Raw genomic sequence first — 18,720 nt, 5'->3', positions numbered from 1 at the left:
ACCGATATTCTGGTATAAGTTATTGGCTATTCCCCCCTCCCCAGCCACCCACCCAGCCCCGCAGAAGCCGCTGCAGATCAATGATTTAAAGCGGGCGCTTTAAATCAATGAACTGCAGCGGCTTTTGCGAGGCCAGAGACCGCCCGCTTCTCTCCCCCTGACTGTCCTCCCTAGTCCAACCACCACCGCCGCCGCCCCATTGCCTCCCCCATCCCCGGTTTTATAATTGCCTGTTCCTCGGGTCCGCGCTACTTCTCGCTCCGGCGGCGTCCTGAGCCGTCACTGTGTGCACTGACTGTGACGTCGCGTTGAGGACGTCACTCATCATTGCACAACGCGCAGGAGCGGACCCTGGGCCCCGGGGAGGCAATGGGGCAGCGGCGGTCTCTGGCCAGGGAGGCGGGACATTATCGGCAGGGTAATTGCAGATACTGATAATGTCCAAAATCATGAATATCGGCAGATCCCTACTACAGAGAAAATTCTTTTTTCTTTTTTTGTCTTGTCCGCTCTTTGCTGACACCTGATGCCCATATCAAGAACTGTCCAGAGTAGGAGAAAATCCCCATTGCAAACCTATGCTGCTCTGGCCAGTTCCTGACACGGACAGAGGTGTCAGCAGAGAGCACTGTGGACAACACAAGAAAGAAATTCAAAAAGAAAAGAATTTCCTCTGTAGCATACAGCTGCTAATAAATACTGGAAGGATAAAGATTTTTTAATAGAAGTAATTTACAAATCTGTTTAACTTTCTGGCACCAGTTCATCAAAAAAAAAAATTCCACCAAAGTACCCCTTTAATCCTTCAATTACTTAAGAGCTGCTGAATACTACAGAGGAAATTATTTTCTTTTTAGATTTCTTTTCTTTCTGACCACAGTGCTCTCTGGTGACACTTCTGTTCATTTTAGGAACTGTCCAGAGCAGTATGGGGATTTTCTCCTACTCTGGACAGTTCCCGACACGGACAGAGGTGTCAGCAGAGAGCACTGTGGTCAGTCAGAAAATAAAAAAAGAAAAGAACTTCCTCTGTAGTATACAGCCGCTAATAAGTACTGGAAGGATTAAGATTTTTTTAATAGAAGTAATTTACAAATCTGTTTAACTTTCTGGTACCAGTAGATTAAAAAAAAAAAAAAAAAAAAAATGTTTTCCAGTGGAGTACCCCTTAAATGGTCTATTCACACGTACAGTATTCTGCGCAGATTTTCTGCACAGATTTGATGTGCAGGATTTTCTGCTGCAGATTTGAATGTAAACAGAATGACTGAACACAACTTGAAATCCTGCGCATCAAATCTGCGCAGAATACTGTACGTGTGAATAGACCCTTAAGGAGAATGCAATTATAGGTACAATTTATGAAAAAGTAGTAAAACCCCTTCTGTTACAAGCAGTGCTTATCTGTAGCAAAACAAGGATGTCTCGGTGCAGCTACCTAGTAGCCTCTTGTTACAGAAAGATTTTGTCAATCACTCATATAATGGGGTAACCTTGCAGCGATGCCAACCGGCAGGTGGAACCCAGTGCCCAGCAGTGTGGGAGCCTCTGATGGTGTAAAGGTAAAACCAAGCACTACCGAATGTATAGCCATTTGGCATACAGTAAACAATCATAGGAAAGCCTCCCTGGATCCTGCTGCCTCCATAAAGTTATCGATCTCTGTGTAAGGTCCTGTACGTCAAAGTCTGGCGCATTCTAAAGCGCATAGCCACAGCAGACATCGCATTTCTTTACAGAGATCTCAGAATCCTCAGTCGTAACAATCACAGAAGTAATTACAGTATAACCCACCGCATCAGTGTTTCCCAACCAGGGTGCCTCAAAGTGTTGCAAAACTGCAACTCCCAGCATGCCTGGACAGCTGTTGGCTGTCCAGGCATGCTGGCAGTTGTAGTTTTGCAACATCTGGAGGCACCCTGGTTGGGAAACACTGAACTGCATGCAAGAAACAGGTCAAAATGTTTAGTGAGAACCGAACACCTAACAACTATCAAACAATCCCCGACTGATACAGAAAGAAGAAAGGGGGCACCTAAAATGATCCAGGGTCTATATGACAAATGTAGGAAGCACTTGAGGTATATAATCCTGCTGGGGAAGTGTCTAGAACACATTCGTATTGCACCACATGTACTTTCACAAAATATAAACTTTGTGACCCAATTGGTTTTCATTAAAAATGTTCTAACCTTTGACTTCTGCTATCTCTATCTATCTATTTATATCTCTCTCTATTTATATATATATATATATATATATATATATATATATATATATATATATATATATATATATATATATCTGTCTATATCCCTATCTATCTCTCTGTCTATATCTCTATCTATATCTCTGTCTATATCTCTGTCTATATCTCTATCTATATCTCTATCTATATCCCTATCTATATCCCTGTCTATATCCCTATCTATATCGCTGTCTATATCCCTATCTATATCTCTGTCTATATCCCTATCTATATCGCTGTCTATATCCCTATCTATATCGCTGTCTATATCCCTGTCCATTTCTCTCTCTATATATCTCTGTCTATATCCCTATCTATCTCGATCCCTCTCTCTCCCTCCCTCTCTCTCTCTCTATCCCTCCCTCCCTCTATCCCTCCCTCCCTCTATCCCTCCCTCCCTCTCTCTCTCTCTAACTATCCCTCTATATATCCCTCTCTACATCTCTACCTCTACCTCTCTCTCTCTGTGTGTGTGTGTGTGTGTCTATACACACACTAAAATGCCGTCTGCTGGAAGCTGATTTGTGCTCATTTCAGTCTGTAGTCCTTTCTCTGACCGCTCCTGAACACAAATCTAGAAGAAGAAAAAACGACGAGGATAAAATGATTGTTTTTACTGAGACTTTAGACGGCAGCTCCCTCAGTGTCTTCGGGCGCCCCCCCTCCAATCCCTTATGGGGAGATGTCTCCCGCAGATATGCCTGGGTGTCATGGAGGTCTGGAATCTGTCCCCCTTACAAGGTGAGCACACGCCTTTCTATTGTGATCCTATGGGGGAGATTTATCAAAACCTGTCCAGAAGAAAAGTTGCTGAGTTGCCCATAGCAACCAATCAGATCGCTACTTTCATTTTGCAGAGGCCTTGTTAAAAATGAAAGAAGTGATCTGATTGGTTGCTATGGGCAACTTTTCCTCTGCACAGGTTTTGATAGATCTCCCCCTATGTCTTTACTTGTTGTTTCCCTTTCCTGCTCATCATTTTTCTTCATTTCTCCTCTTTCTCCATCCTCTATCCTGTCTTTTTTTCTGTTGCCTACCCCTTTCCCACCCCCCATATCCCAATTGATTGTCACACTTGTATTTTTGATGCTCTTTATGCCTCCATACACTAGATTAAAGGAGTACTCCAATGGAATTTTTATTTATTTATTTTTAACAGATTTGTAAATTACTTCCATTAAAAATTCTTAATCCTTCGAGTACCTATTAGCGGCTGCATACCACAGAGGAAATTCTTTTCTTTTTGGATTTCTTTTTTGTCACAACCACATTGCTCTCTGCCGACACCTCAGTCCATTTTAGGAACTGTCCAGAGCAGGATAGGTTTGCTATGGGGAATTTCTCCTGCTCTGGACAGTTCCTGACATGGACAGAGGTGTCAGCAGAGAGCACTTTGGTCAGTCAAAGGAAATTCAAAAAGAAAAGAACTTCCTCTGGAGCATACAGCCACTAATAAGTACTGGAAGGATTAAGATTTTTAAATAGAAGTCATTTACAAATCTGTTTAACTTTCTGGCATCAGTTGATTAAAAATAAATAAATAAATAAAAGTTTTCCACTGGAGTACCCCTTTAAGCCTTGAAGCGCAAATAGACACTTAGTCCTATGTAACCAATTCACTGAATGTTTTGTTACAGTTTACGTGTTACTTCTTCCTACGAGAGGCATTTCTGAGGTGACATTCATCATATTACATTGTGCCTCATTACTTTGCCATTTTATCTATTTGTTCAACTTTAAAACTTTAATAAACCTTTACTTAAAAAATAAAAAGATTGATTTTAGACCAATGTTCAGGAGAGAGGGGCTGTAAACAGCCTTCAGATAAAATGAGCACAGAATGGTATCCAGCCGCTTGGATTGCAGAATATACATACTTGCAAGTTGCAGAAGACAATTTTTTATGAAAAACAATAAAAATAATTTGTACATGCAGTGTAATACAAAAAATTAGGTTCAAAGGTGTCTTAAATATTTTTTTTACCTTTTGATAGGGGGCTGGCAGGAGAGATAGCAAGTCCCTTGTTCTGTGAGTAGGATGCTACTTATTTGCTAATACAAGTGCATATACACCGCTATGATTTATTGTGACATCTGAGTCTGCAGCAATACGGCAGAAGTCAACTTGTAAACAGATATCTGCAAAACTGCAGAAGGGTTGCACAGAGCAGTGACCCCCACAGTGCCGAGATAAGCCTCAGAAACACTATAACCAACACTGTAAAGTATATTCTCTGAACAGTCATAATATACATTACAGGAGGTCTACTAACAAGGTTGCTTAATGAATAATAAAAACCTTCAAGATGGACTGACTTGAATGGCTCGAAAACTCCGAAGATTCATCTTTTATATCATCTTGTCGTCTTTGGACAAGGCGGGCAGCTCGCTGTTTGTACAGCTGGTGCATTGCGGATTCAAGCTCATTTATCAGAGGAACCTGAAAAAATACAACGACATTCATAATACCATATTCTACACAGAGGAAACGGGCTGGTTTTTCCAAGAAGTGTAAATGACTAACAACTCTAAAGTCAACCAAAACAAAAGCAGAAGACGTATCGGTCTGAATAGGCATGTATATTTACTAGTGACCCTTGGACCCTACATTGCAGTATTTCATTCAACATAGAATCTGCCCATATGCAGTTATGTCTGATACAGCAGCTCTGATTGGTTTGCTTAGAAGCAGTACTACTCCCAGCCACACACAAGGATGGCGCTGTATCAGTTACTGCAGCTCCAGGGCTCAGATCCCGACTGACAACGTATTGATCGGCCATCAGTGTCAAAACCTAGAAAACCCAACCACACTGACTACTAAGTCTTATATCCATCAGCCATGACTTACCCTATTTAAAGGACTGGAACCATGACATTTCTAATGACTAAATGCTTCCAATTAACTTCATATTGATTTCAGGAAGAGCAAGTCATAGAACACTATAGTAGGGATCGACCGATATTGATTTAGGGCAGATACCGATAATCTGTGACCTTTCAGGCCGATAGCTTATACCAAATTTTTCGGTATAAGTTATGGTTTACTCCCCCCCCCCCCCCCCCCCGGTCCCACAGAAACCACTGCAGATCAATGATTTAAAGTGGGCGCTTTAAATCAATGAACGGCAACGGCTTTTGCGGGGCCAGAGACCGCCACCGCCGCCCGCTTCTCTCCCCCTGCCTGTCCTGGGGTCCTCCCTAGTCCAACCACCACCGCCGCTGCCCCATTACCTCCCAAATCCCCGGTTTTATAATGACCTGTTCCTGGGGTCCGCGCTACCTCTGGCTCCAGCGGCGTCCTGAGCTGTCGTTGTGCGCACTGACGGTGACGTCGCATTGAGGACGCCACTCCTTTTTGCGCTTCACATCGCACAGCAATAGCGCAGGACGTCGCAGGAGCCAGAAGTAGCGCGGACCTCGGGAACAGGTAATTATAAAACCGGGGATGGGGGAGGAGATGGGGAAGCGGCGGTGGCGGTCTCTGGCTGGGGAGGCGGGGAATTATCGGCAAGGTAATTGCCGATACCGATAATGTCCAAAATCTTGAATATTGGCCAAACCGATAAATCGGTCGATCCCTACACTATAGGGAAAGGTAGATAGTTTTGTATAGGATCCTTAGCAGGTAAATAGTTACCCAAACTCTCATATTAAAGCTATGTTCACACATTGCAGTAACAATAAAGTTTTTTTGTGTGATGTGGTTCTCGGTTGTGCAGTATTTTTTTGTAGCAATTAGGAAAACCCCTTTAAAAATTATGACAAATGATGACACCGTAGCATTACTGCAATGTGTAAACAAAGCCTAAAGGGGAAAACAAGATTAGTGAGAACTCACAGTAATATCCTTTTAAATAATTCTAAGCATAGAGCAACAATAATACAGTCCTGGCTTCAGGATACATGACCACTGTGAAAACCATAAAGTGCTGAAAGTTCTCTCTTTCCTACAAGTCACAGACCATGTAAGTAACATCAGATGGAAACAATCTGATAAAGGAGGTGTCAAAACTGTCAAAAGCAGACCGTGTTTTATTTGGGATAGTAAAAACATTCTACAGACAGTGAAGAAAGACATTTGTAAAACACATTTCCATGTTCTATAACAGCGTCTACTTTGCTCAAGATGGAGTATGGGTTGGGAAAACACGTCAATTTTTTGTTGCTTAAACACCGAGAAGAAATGATTGCATTCTTACCTTTTCACGGAAACACTCAAGCAAGTCTTGGACATACCCTCGCATTTCTTGCAAAAACTTATACCGTTCACCATTCCCCCCCGAGCACCCTTCTAATCGGATAATTGCATTGTTGGAGTCTTCTTGGCTTTTCTCGTGCTTCTCATAAAGTTCCAGGTTTGCTTTGTGTACGTCCTCCATTGCACTGAGCCTGTATGTGGCACAAAGTATAGTTACAGGTGGTTCAATGACATGGTGTAAAGAGTATATGTGACATTTCACATCAGAAGAAGAAAAAAAACAGAGACCCGCTCATCCAATTCATAGGAGTCCAATGGGTGGAGCTATTGAGTCAATGACAGCTAGTCACACAAATAGCTGTCAATCACTAAGACTGCCCCCTGGACTTCTAATAATGTGATGAGAAGAAATTTAAATTTATACTGACTTTTGGGGGTGGGGGGTCCCTGAAGAATGACAATAAGCTATTCAAGTTCAAGTTCAAAGATACAAAACTACTGCATTAAAGGGGTACTCCACTGGACAACATTTTATTTATTTATTTATTTTTTACGGGGCCAGAAAGTTAAACAGATTTGTAAAATTACTTCTATAAAAAATCTTAATCCTTCCAGTACTTATCAGCCGCTGTATGATCCACAGGAAGTTCTTTTCTTTTTGAATTTCCTTTTCAGTCTGACCGCAGTGCTCTCTGCTGACACCTCTGTCCACGTCAGGAACTGTTCAGAGCAGGATAGGTATTCTTTGGGGATTTGCTTGTACTCTGAACAGTTCCTGACGTGGACAGGGGTGTCAGCAGAGAGCACTGTGGTCAGATAGAAAATAAATTAAAAAAGAAAAGAACTTCCTGTGGATCATCCAGCGGCTGATAAGTACTGGAAGGATTAAGATTTTTTACTAGAAGTAATTTACAAATCTGTTTAACTTTCAGGCACTGGTTGATTTAAAAAAAAAAAAAAAAATTCCAATGGAGTACACCTTTAAAGGAGTACTCCAGCGCGACATAACTTATCCCCTATCCAAAGCATAGGGGATAAGTTATAGATTGCAGGGGGTCCGAGCGCTGGACGGGGCCGCGGCAGTCTGCAGGAAGTGCAGTTTCGTCCCTGGTAGAAAGCCAAGGCAGACACACCCCCTCCATGTATCTCAATGGGGTACATGGAGGGGGAGTGTCAGCCGTCAAGTCATGCGGGGAACGAGTGCCCCCTTTCCGACATACTGCCGCAGCCCTGTCCAGGAGATCCCGGGCCCCCTAGGGGATAAGTTATATTGCACTACAGATCTCCTTTAAAAGGAGCTTTCCCATGAGAGACATTTATGTCTTAAGTTTCCCTCCTCTGAACGAACAAAGGTTTCCTGACCCCCAATCTGTTTGGTACAAAAACTATCGCACCCTAGCAGAGAAGTTTGCATAGACTAGAACAGTCTTTCCCAACCAGGGTGCCTCCAGCTGTTGCAAAACTACAACTCCCAGCATGCCCAGACAGCCAACGGCTTTCCGGACATGCTGGGGAGTTGTAGTTTTGCAACAGCTGGAGGCACCCTGGTTGGGAATAATGGACTAGAATGATGTGTCAGCCTCCTCACCAGGTGAATCAGGGGACCCCCTTCTTCCAAGAGGCACATAGTGAGATTTAAAGGAAATCTGCAGCAAAATACAAACTTATCCCCTATCAACAGGATAGGGGATAAGTGTTTGATCAGGGAGGGGTGGGGGGGGGGGTGGGGGTGTTCCGACCGCTGAGACCCCCCGCAATCTCCTGCACGGGGCCACGGCTCTGCCACATCTCTCCCGTGCAGGAGGCGTGCCGGCCGCAGCGTGAAGTCTATGGGAGACTCCGATAGAACTGTATGGGGCGTACAGTCGACCTCAGAGAGGTCGACGCTACGCGCATTAGCCGCTCACATAAAGCGGCAATGCGGGCCCCGTTTGGGAGATCGCGGGGTCCCTAGTGGTCGGACCCCCCGTGATCAGACACATCCCTTATCCTCTGGATAGGGGATAAGTTGTCTTTTTCTGCAGATGTCCTTTAAACCCCTTTAAGATGATCTACCGTTTTGTCCACATTTTTTTTTTCTAGATTAGGAAACACTATAGCTCAGACTGATCAAACAAAAGTTCTGTTAAATATTAGAGTCAAATCCTTTATAGCAGTTTGCTGCACAATTTTGTGCACTTGCAGCTTATGAACCTGTATACCTTCCGTGAACTCAGCCATCTCTCTCCTTCTTACATACAGTTTCAAATTGCAACTGTCCACAAAGTCGCACTGACACAGCCCTGAGTTTTTGCCACATAAGGCAATATCACTTCACTAGGCTTTAATTGTTTTCCAAGGCATTTGCTCTATTCTTGCTTCCATCCGCGTTCTTCGAGCAGTTCACTGTTGTTATACAAGAGCTTGGCAGCCCTGGCCCCATGCAACATGAGTCAGGGACACTGAGGTAGTTCCCCAAAAAAATTAAAGGATAGTCTGCCCTACCTGTCTTTAAGCTGTTTCTTTACCAAATCAATAGTTACAGGAGTCATCTCATTACTGGGAGTTTTGTAAGTGACAGAATTATCTGGTTTCTGAAATTTTGTGTCAGCAGCTCCATAGGCAGCATAAGTATAAGGGATGTTGTAGGCAGAATTGTAGGGTATTCCTTGGTAAGTGCTGGGGTAGAACAAATTATTGGCTTCTGCAGGCTGTGGGGCTTGAACCTGAAGACAAAGCATAAAGACAGATCAATGTACAATAGCATAAAAAGATGATTAATACATATGCCGTGTAAGCAACAATTCACATTACCCTAAGCTTTATTTGCAAATCAAATGCAAGTTTTATGCAGAAGATTGTTTACCAGGCAGAGCTCTATATTTTTGGAAGTGGCTGTGCCTGGTGGAGAGACACTGCACATTCTGGGCGCTCAAGTTACCTACCCCAGAGAGTTCTGTGCACTAGTCCTATTAATTAGAGGAGGACTCGTGCACTGAAATAGCTGGGTGTCGCACAGTTGCCTAGGCAACCTGACAGCCCAGTGTGCACAGCGTCTCTCCACAATGAACTTTGCAGATCAGGAGGGATAGAAACACTGGAGTTATAATTTAATAAAACTTGAGACATGTCGCAAATGTTCAGACACCAACAGCGGGAAGAGGCACGTGCGCTTCATTCCTTTGCCCGCTGTCATCTCCACCATTTGCATTAGAACAGATCCATTATAAGTCTAGGGAACACATCTGGTGCAACTAAATGGAGATTGCGTTATTCTGCTAATGATCGGGGGGTCTGGACACTTAGACCCCAACTGACCAACACTTTTGATGTCCTGTCAAAAGTTTTGTTGGCTGCAGGAACAAGCAGGGGTTAAAAACCGTCCATTGCCGTATCCCCGCCACATCCCATTTATTGTAATAAGCCGGACAGTCAGATAGTGATTATGATCTGCCGCAGTTTTAAGTCCAGGAATAAAAACGATATGGTTTAAAAAGGAGTACTTATCTGACTCCGTCCGGCTCATTCAGATGAATGGGATGCGGAGCGGATCTGAAAGTGGCCAGATTTTTTTTAATTCCCTGCTGAATTCAGCAGCCAGATAGCAAAATCGTGGTGTGAATGCACCCTTTAATGACAGTGACACTAAGACTGCTCACCAGAATCCAAATGAACCCACATTTAATAGACTCTAGATTTAGCAATATCCACCCTGCCTTTCCTTTAAGATTGGAATATAACAAACTACAGCACATAACTGAGATCACTGCAATGTATATTCATCTTCGTAAAAAAAAAACTGAGAGATTATTAATAATACATGCCTGGGGTATGCTAATGCCCTTCCTTATCTGTTCTTGTTCCCAGCGGCTGATCTCTTCATCCTGCTCCCCGGTTGCCAGAGCGTCATCATCACTGCCCTCAATACCTGGCGGGGAAATACACAGAATAAATCAAATGCAATGACATACATTTTATTCCAATTATAATAATTAACCCTCTTTGAACACATAGAAGTCATGGATTAAGCTGTAACAAAAAGGCAATTGTGTAGTAAAATAGCTTAAATAGGTATTCTGGTATTGAAAAATGGTATCTTGTGGATAGAAAGTGAGTGTCCGATCACGGGTGGTCTGACTGCTGGAATCCCCACGATCTCCTGAATGGGGCCGGGCTATCATGCCTCAACTGTTCAGTCCGCTTCTTCTGCCCTAAGCCTTTCAGCCCCCACCTTTGGAGACATGCTCGTACTGAGCTAATCTCCGAAGATTGGGGGTGAAGAAGCGGACTGGTAAGTTAAATGGTGAAAGCTCATCCCTGTTCAGGAGAAAGCAGGGAATCCCAGTGGTCTGATCCCTTGCAACAAGTCACATATCCCCCAACTGTGGATAGAGGATAAGTTTTGTTTGTTTTTTAAATACCTTTACCATACACATTTCTGAAGACACCAATTCTCACCAATGAGGCTATGACACTTATGAAATATGCGCTACCCCATACAGTCACTGCACAGAACTCAGCTGTACACAGCATATATGAAAACACAGCCCTACCCATCTGACATTGACTGAATCAGAGGGGACTACAAAGCCCTATAACTTAGCATAGTCATGCTGTAAACAGGTATGTGATCAGCCCCCTAAACTATCCACTGATTACTGTAACCACAGGTCTTCTTTAAAAGAGAACAATGCAGATAAATTAAAGAGTACCAAAGAAACAAGTCATTATAATCCTAACTCACAAAAAAAAGTTTTGGAATTTATGAAAGTTCTAGCACATACCAATTTCCTCAGCAATCTTCTGTCTTTGCGATTTCTCTCGGACTGAGAAGACAATGCGACGCTTTTCATCATCATCGTCATCGTCACTGGCATCATTCTCATCTTCTCGGACTAGTCTGCTTTTCCCTCCATCCAAATCAATGGATGGGATGTCTCCGAGCTCACGAGCCATTTGCCTCTTCTTCCGAGCAGCGTGGATGAAAGCTGCATCGGGAATTTCCCCTTAAAGAAAAAGATAAAAAGGTTAATCAGTACATGATTTTATACATACAGATTACTTATATATATATATTTATACACACACACACAGCTTAGGGAATGGGTAGCATTTTATGTGCTCTCATGTTTACTATGTAAAGAATCTACAACACCCAACCCAAGTTATCAGTGGTAGAATAATTCCGTCCAAGTACATGGCTGCAATTTTTTTCAGCTCAGAGCAGGGAGACCCATATCAGTGACAACATATAGTAAGGGGTTCTGAAGTTTAGACCAAGTTTATAATTTGCTACCTATTCACAAGATAGGCCATAAGCATCTGATCTATATGGGTCCGGTCAGTATGCCCCCACTGACTAGGAGAAAGGGGGGGGGATTCACTTGAATTATTGGGATGGCAGCGTGCATAGTCTGGGAGGTTCATATCCGCATCAGATCTCCACTCGCAGAATCTTTTGAAATAGCGGGACATGAGCAAAGAAAAAAAAAAATTACTGCATCAACTTTCTCTTCAAATTTCTGCTCCAAGTTGAAGATAGCAGATTTGAAAAATGTCCTGACTGACATGATTCCTTGTAAAATCCTCAGGGTGAACATACTCTTAGGGTACGATCACACAGCAGAATGTCCATGTTGAATTTCGCAAAATAATTCTGTGCAGAAATTCAGCAGGAGAGTTCCATTGATTTCAATGGGATTCTGCTGCACTGTACACACTGGCAGAATTTCCACTGCAGATGTTTCTGGTGCGGAAATCCCGATTCTGGCATCAGCAAAAACATTGAACAAGTTTAATGTTTTTGCAGATTTTGTTAGGAAATGAATTGCCATTTATAAGAGGGCGCATTTCCGAGCAGTCCTAGTGGCAGCATGTTCCGCTGTCAGTGGAATGTCCGCACTGAGATTTTCCGTGCAGACATTCTACTGTGTGAACATAGCCTTAAAAGGGGTTATCCAGTGAAAAACAATTTTTTTTTCATATCAACTGGCTCCAGAAAGTTAAGCAGATTTCTAAATTACTTCTTTAAAAAAAAAATCTTAATCCTACCAGTACTTAGCTGCTGAAGTTGAGTTGTTCTTTTCTGTCTGACCACAATGCTTTCTGCTGACACCTCTGTCTGTCTCAGGAACTGTCCAGAGCAGGAGAGGTTTGCTATGGGGATTTGCTCCTACTCTGGACAGTTCCTGAGACAGACAGAGGTGTCAGCAGAAAGCATTGTGGTCAGACAGAAAAGAACAACTCAACTTCAGCAGCTGATAAGTAATGGAAGGAATAAGATTTTTTAATAGAAGTAATTTACAAATCAGTTTAAAGGGGTACTCTGGCGGATAGGGGATAAGATGCCTGATCGCGGGGGGTCATGCTCCGCTTCTCAATGCAAGCCTATGGGAGGGGGCGAGACAGCTGTTATGCCCCCTCCCATAGGCTTGCATTGAGGGGGGCGGAGCGTGACGTCACACAGGGCGGAGCCTTGACGTCACAACGCTCCGTGATCGACAGTAATCAGACCCGGAGCGAACACGCTCCGGGGACTGATTATAAACGGGGTGCGTCGTGCAAGATGCGCGGGGGTCCCCCAGTAGCGGGACCCCCGCGATCAGGCATCTTATCCCCTATCCTTAGTCTAAGCTCCGGAGTACCCCTTTAACTTTCTGGAGCCAGTTGATATGAAAAAAAAAAATTTTTTCACTGGAGTACCCCTTTAAAGTCAATGAGTCGTTCTGCAAAGGATCGTCCAGCTCAGCTTTTTGTGTCACAAACAGACATAGCTCCGACGCAGATGTGAATCTAGCCTTACATACACTGGCTTGTGTATCTTTTGAATAGGAACTTGCTAACACAATTTCACGCAACAAATTACATGAACAGAACAAATGTGAAAATAGAACAGGCTTCAAAATGTGTCATCCTTATGGCCAGGGTAATACATCTATCACAAAAACCAATCCAAAAGTGCCAAAGGCAGATGTCTCGGGGCTGTGCCCACCACACTCCAGGGATTTCCATAAGTCACTGAGAACATCTCAGGTTTCCACTGGTGTTTTTCGTACCTGGACGTAACACATTTAAGGAGGACAGAGAGTTGGTGAAAGAGCCAGCTTTGGGTTTCTCGTCTTCTTTTTCACTTTCTACTTCCATCTCCTCCTCGCCCAGGTCACTACCAGCAGTCGCCTCTTCCTGGGCATTATCTTTGGTGGTTGCATTCCTTACAGACTGTAGATCACCTGCTAAAACCAAAGCAGAAGAGAAGATGAAGAAATGATAGTGAAAAGTTGTCAGGTCAGCAGTGGAATAGGATGGCAACCACTTGTGAGCAGTTGTCTCATCTGTAACCTCACCTCTGATCAGGTCATACAATGCGTTATTCATTGGGGCTAAAACAGAGAATGGAGGAGTATCTAACAAAAACTGCAAGAATTTCAAAATTTGTGTTCCATCATGAATTATAAGTAAAAAAATAAACAATCCATAATGAAACGAGTTGTAGTAATGCAAAAACTAAAGGGTCACAGGGCAGAGACTAAAAGCAATATCACAACCTGTAACCTAATAGATGAGGGAACTATGCTCTGGCTTCACTGCTCTATGGTCTAAGGCAGCGTCTTCCAACCAGGGTCCCCCCCAGCTGTGGCCAAACTACAACTTCCAGCATGCTCGGACAGCGGACTAATAATTTATATAGACATTCTCCACCAAAAATAAATTAAATGTAACAAGATAAAATACTACATTAAATAAGCACATCAATTATTAATTTATATATATATATATATATATATATATATATATATATATATGTATATATTTTTTTTTATTTTTTATCACAGACAGATGTCAGAAGCTTTCACAGTAGGGATCTAAGGCAGAGTTTCCCAAACAGGGTGCCTCCAGCTGTTGCAAAACCAACTGCCAGAATGCCCGGACAGCCGAAGGCATGCTGTTAGTTGTTGTTTATCTACTGCTGGAGGCACCCTGGTTGGGAAACACTGGTGTAAGGAATTAGTCGTTCTACTTGTGTACATTGTACAGCAGGAATGCCGACAGTGGTATACCCCTAGAACAGCAGGACCAAGCAAGGACTAATAATTTATATAGACATTTTCCACCAAAAAGAAATTAAATGTAACAAGATAAAATACTACATTAAATAAGCACATCAATTATTAATTTATATATATATATATATATATATATATATGTATATATTTTTTTTTATTTTTTATCACAGACAGATGTCAGAAGCTTTCACAGTAGGAATCTAAGGCAGAGTTTCCCAAACAGGGTGCCTCCAGCTGTTGCAAAACCAACTGCCAGAATGCCCGGACAGCCGAAGGCATGCTGTTAGTTGTTGTTTATCTACTGCTGGAGGCACCCTGGTTGGGAAACACTGGTGTAAGGAATTAGTCGTTCTACTTGTGTACATTGTACAGCAGGAATGCCGACAGTGGTATACCCCTAGAACAGCAGGACCAAGCAAGGACTAATAATTTATATAGACATTTTCCACCAAAAAGAAATTAAATGTAACAAGATAAAATACTACATTAAATAAGCGCATCAATTATTTAATTAAATACATAAAAATATAATATATTTTTATATAATATTAATATATATTTATATATTATTTAATATTATATTATTATAATTATTATTATATTAATATTATGTAATTGATATATTTAATCAAATACATAAAAATATAATATATTTTTATATAATATTAATATATATATTTATATATTATTTAATATTATATTATTATTATAATTATATTATTATAATATTATTTAATTTATATATTTAATTAAATACATAATATATTTTTATATATAATATATTTTTATATAATAATATATATATATATATATATAATAATTAATATATATATATATATATATAATAATTAATATATATATATTATTTAATATATTATAATTATATTATTATAATAATATTATTTAATTTATATATAATTATTTAATTAAATACATAAAAATATAATATATTTTTTATATAATAATATATATATATATATATATATATATATAAAATCACAGACATGTCAGAAGCTTACACAGTAGGGATCTAAGGCAGAGTTTCCCATCCAGGGTACCTCCAGCTGTTGCAAAACCAAGTCCCAGCATGCCCGAACAGCCGAAGGCATGCTGGGAGTTGTAGTTTGGCCACAGCTGGAGGCACCATGGTTGGGAAACACTGGTCTAAGGAATTAGTCGTTCTACTTGTGTACATTCTACAGCAGGAATGCCATGACTGGGTGGTGAGCTGCACGGCCAAACACCGCCATATAGACCTCACCACAGCCATAGACTATGCACGTGCAATTTATGGAAACAATCTACATTGGAGATCATCACAGAAAAATACATCACAGATCAGCTCACATATACTGTCTAATAATGAGTAAACAGTATACTGGTCTAATAATGAGTAAACACCAGTAAAGCTAACCATCTCCCCCTTACCATCTAGTGCGAAGTTAATATCAGATCTAGGTCTAAATTTTTCCAGATCTTCTTTATATTCTTTTTTAAGCAGCTTCACTATTTTCTTGCTGTGATTTGGTTTCTTCACTTTAAAAGTCTCCACCTCTACAGAGGAAAAAAAAAAAAGATGCAACAAAAATTGGAAAACATTCATTAAACTGATTCTATTACACAGAACAAAGAGGACCACACAGCGTTTACCAAAAAACACATATGCAGCCAAAATGTCAGCCGAGTAAAAGCCGGTTTACACATGGCGTATTTACATGGAAACTGACATTAAACATGATTTTTAATATTTGATTCCTTATGCCAAATAAAATAACTTTTGTAATTGGCTTCCTTAAAAAAAAAAAAAAAAAAAAAAAAAAAAAAAATTTATGTTAGTTTATTGGCTGTATACTTCTGGCCACCAGGGGTCTCCCTTCTTGGCCAGAACACATTCAGTCTGGTCAAAATATCAGCTATTGGTCTCCTGCTTGTAATGGCAGGAGACCAAACTCAGGAAGTGCTTTTCTACATTGAGCTTGATTGACAGCTGCAAAGAGCCGCACTGAAAGCAGCTGCACAGAGCTTGAGGTCTTCTATTCATCACAGCGCTGTGAGGGCGGAAGTGATCCCCCAGCAGGCTTCAGTGATGTCATGCCTGCTGGGAAATGCCCGCTTTCCTCTGCTGAGAGATTTCACTATGTGAGCAAGAAGAAAGGTAAGATACACAGCTTTTTAGTATTTTTAGTAACTTTTTGAGTGTTAGTAGTAGTTTAGGAACATAGCTGGAGTTAGTTTAGAAAAGTTTATTTAGTGACAGGTTCTTTTTAAAGGGGTACTCCCATGTAAAACTTTTTTTTTTTTAAATCAACTGGTGTCAGAAAGTTAAACAGATTTGTAAATCACTTCTATTAAAAAATCTTTATTCTTCCAGTACTTTTTAGGGGCTGTATACTAAGGAGAAATCCAAAAAAGAAATGCATTTCTTCTGATGTCATGACCACAGTGCTCTCTGCTGACCTCTGCTGTTCATTTTAGGAACTGTCCAGAGCAGCATATGTTTGCTATGGGGATTTTCTTCTGCTCTAAACAGTTCCTAAAATGGACAGTAGAGGTCAGCAGAGAGCACTGTGGTCATGACATCAGAGGAAATTAATATCTTTTTTGGATTTCTCTTTAGTATACAGCCCCTAAAAAGTACTGGAAGAATAAAGATTTTTTAATAGAAGTGATTTACAAATCTGTAACTTTCTGGCACCCGTTGATTTAAAAAAAGTTTTCCACGGGAGTACCCCTTTAAGAGTGGAATGCACAACAATACTGTACAGCGCACAATGTAGGTGAATGCAGGGGGTCCTAGCAAACCTCTTTCACGCCTCAGCATATAAAAATATGCAGCTGATTCTCTGCATGGTGAGGATCCTCACATATACAGCATGTGCTCCCCGTCAGGGAAATATCACAGACTTTTGGCGAAACACACTTGCAAATCAGCCTGGATGTCAAAATTCTATTGGCCGTGCAGTTTATTGGGTAGAAAAGCTGCCATATATATTATAGTAATACTGTCATTTGTATAAACTCCATAGACTATAATGCTACGTGCATCAGCCACCTATAACTTATGATCACAGCAGGACACAGGACTGAACTTCATTTTGACACGTCTGGATGTTTAACCTCTTCAGGACGTGGGGCATATGCATACGCCCTGCATCCCGAGTCCTTAAGGACGTATGCATACGCCCATGGGAATTCCGGTCACCACCGCTAGCCGGTTGGGGACCGGACCGGGATGCCTGCTAGAATCATTCAGCAGGCATCCCGGCACATCGCAGAAAATCGCATGTCAATTCAGACATGCAATTTTCTGCTATTCCGAGCTGATCGGGTCTCTGGTGACCCGATCACCCGGAAAATAGGGATGATCGGAGCTGTCAGTGACAGCCCCGATCATCTTGAGGGATAGGAGCGAGGTCGCAGTGCTGCGATCTCCTCCTATCCCCTGCCATTAGTCAGAAATGAATTCTGACGAATGGCAGCACAGGACAGTGGGTTGCCATGGAAACCCCCGTTCTGCACACCCCTGGATGTCGGGCAGTACGGGGGGGGGGGAGAAGATGGAGGCCGGGTACCTGCAAAGAAGATGGCGTGGGGACCTATGATCACCGGGGACATCAGCGGAGATCAAGGCGCAGGTAGGGAAGCGACGGTGGGGTGGGGTGGGGAAGTTGCAGTAAAGTGATCTTTACTGAGGCAACCACTAGGAAGGCCTAACTGCAACTCCCAGTATGCCCAGACAGCCAACGACTAGTTTTGCAACATCTGGAGGGTCACAGTTTGGAGACCACCGCAGTGGTGCCCAAATGGTAGCCCTCCAGATATTGCCAAACTACAACTCTCAGCATGCCTAGACTGCCCAGGCATGCTGGGAGTTGTAGTTCTGTAACATCTATCCTTTCAGATTTAGCAATTTTCATGAAATTTTTGAAAATTGCTAATCTACTTTGAAGCCCTCTAATTTTTTCAAAAAGTTAAAATATGTCCATTTTATGATGCCAACATAAAGTGGACATATTGTATTTGTGAATAAAAATAAAATGTATTTGGAATATTCATTTTCCTTACAAGCAGAGAGCTTCAAAGTTAGAAAACTGCAAAATTTTCATGAAATTTTAGTGATTTTTCACCAAAAAAAAGGATGCAAGGAGCGACGAACATAAAGTAGAATATGTCACGAAAAAAGAATCTCAGAATCAGAATATTCGGTAAAAGCGTTTTAGTTATTAATG

At 41.6% G+C, this 18,720-nt stretch overlaps 1 protein-coding gene across 2 annotated transcripts in view; it reads right to left on the bottom strand.

Moving 5' to 3' along the window:
- The window catches only part of PAXBP1 (PAX3 and PAX7 binding protein 1), a 58,574-nt gene that overhangs the window by 37,966 nt on the left and 1,888 nt on the right, over positions 1-18,720 (bottom strand). Inside the window, exons 2-8 of one of the 2 annotated variants that reach the window (XM_056559477.1) lie at positions 15,920-16,045; positions 13,484-13,657; positions 11,213-11,434; positions 10,253-10,356; positions 8,934-9,154; positions 6,451-6,640; positions 4,565-4,688 (exon numbers count right to left, since the gene is read on the bottom strand). In XM_056559477.1, the coding sequence (XP_056415452.1) occupies positions 4,565-4,688; positions 6,451-6,640; positions 8,934-9,154; positions 10,253-10,356; positions 11,213-11,434; positions 13,484-13,657; positions 15,920-16,045 (1,161 nt within the window). Of the gene's footprint in view, positions 1-4,564; positions 4,689-6,450; positions 6,641-8,933; positions 9,155-10,252; positions 10,357-11,212; positions 11,435-13,483; positions 13,661-15,919; positions 16,046-18,720 lie in introns of both variants that reach the window. The other variant, XM_056559476.1, reaches the window with a different exon arrangement.

The sequence above is a fragment of the Hyla sarda genome, chromosome 2 (genome assembly GCF_029499605.1).
Source record: "Hyla sarda isolate aHylSar1 chromosome 2, aHylSar1.hap1, whole genome shotgun sequence".
Lineage (NCBI taxonomy): Eukaryota > Metazoa > Chordata > Amphibia > Anura > Hylidae > Hyla > Hyla sarda.
This window is presented reverse-complemented; position numbering and strand designations above follow the sequence as displayed.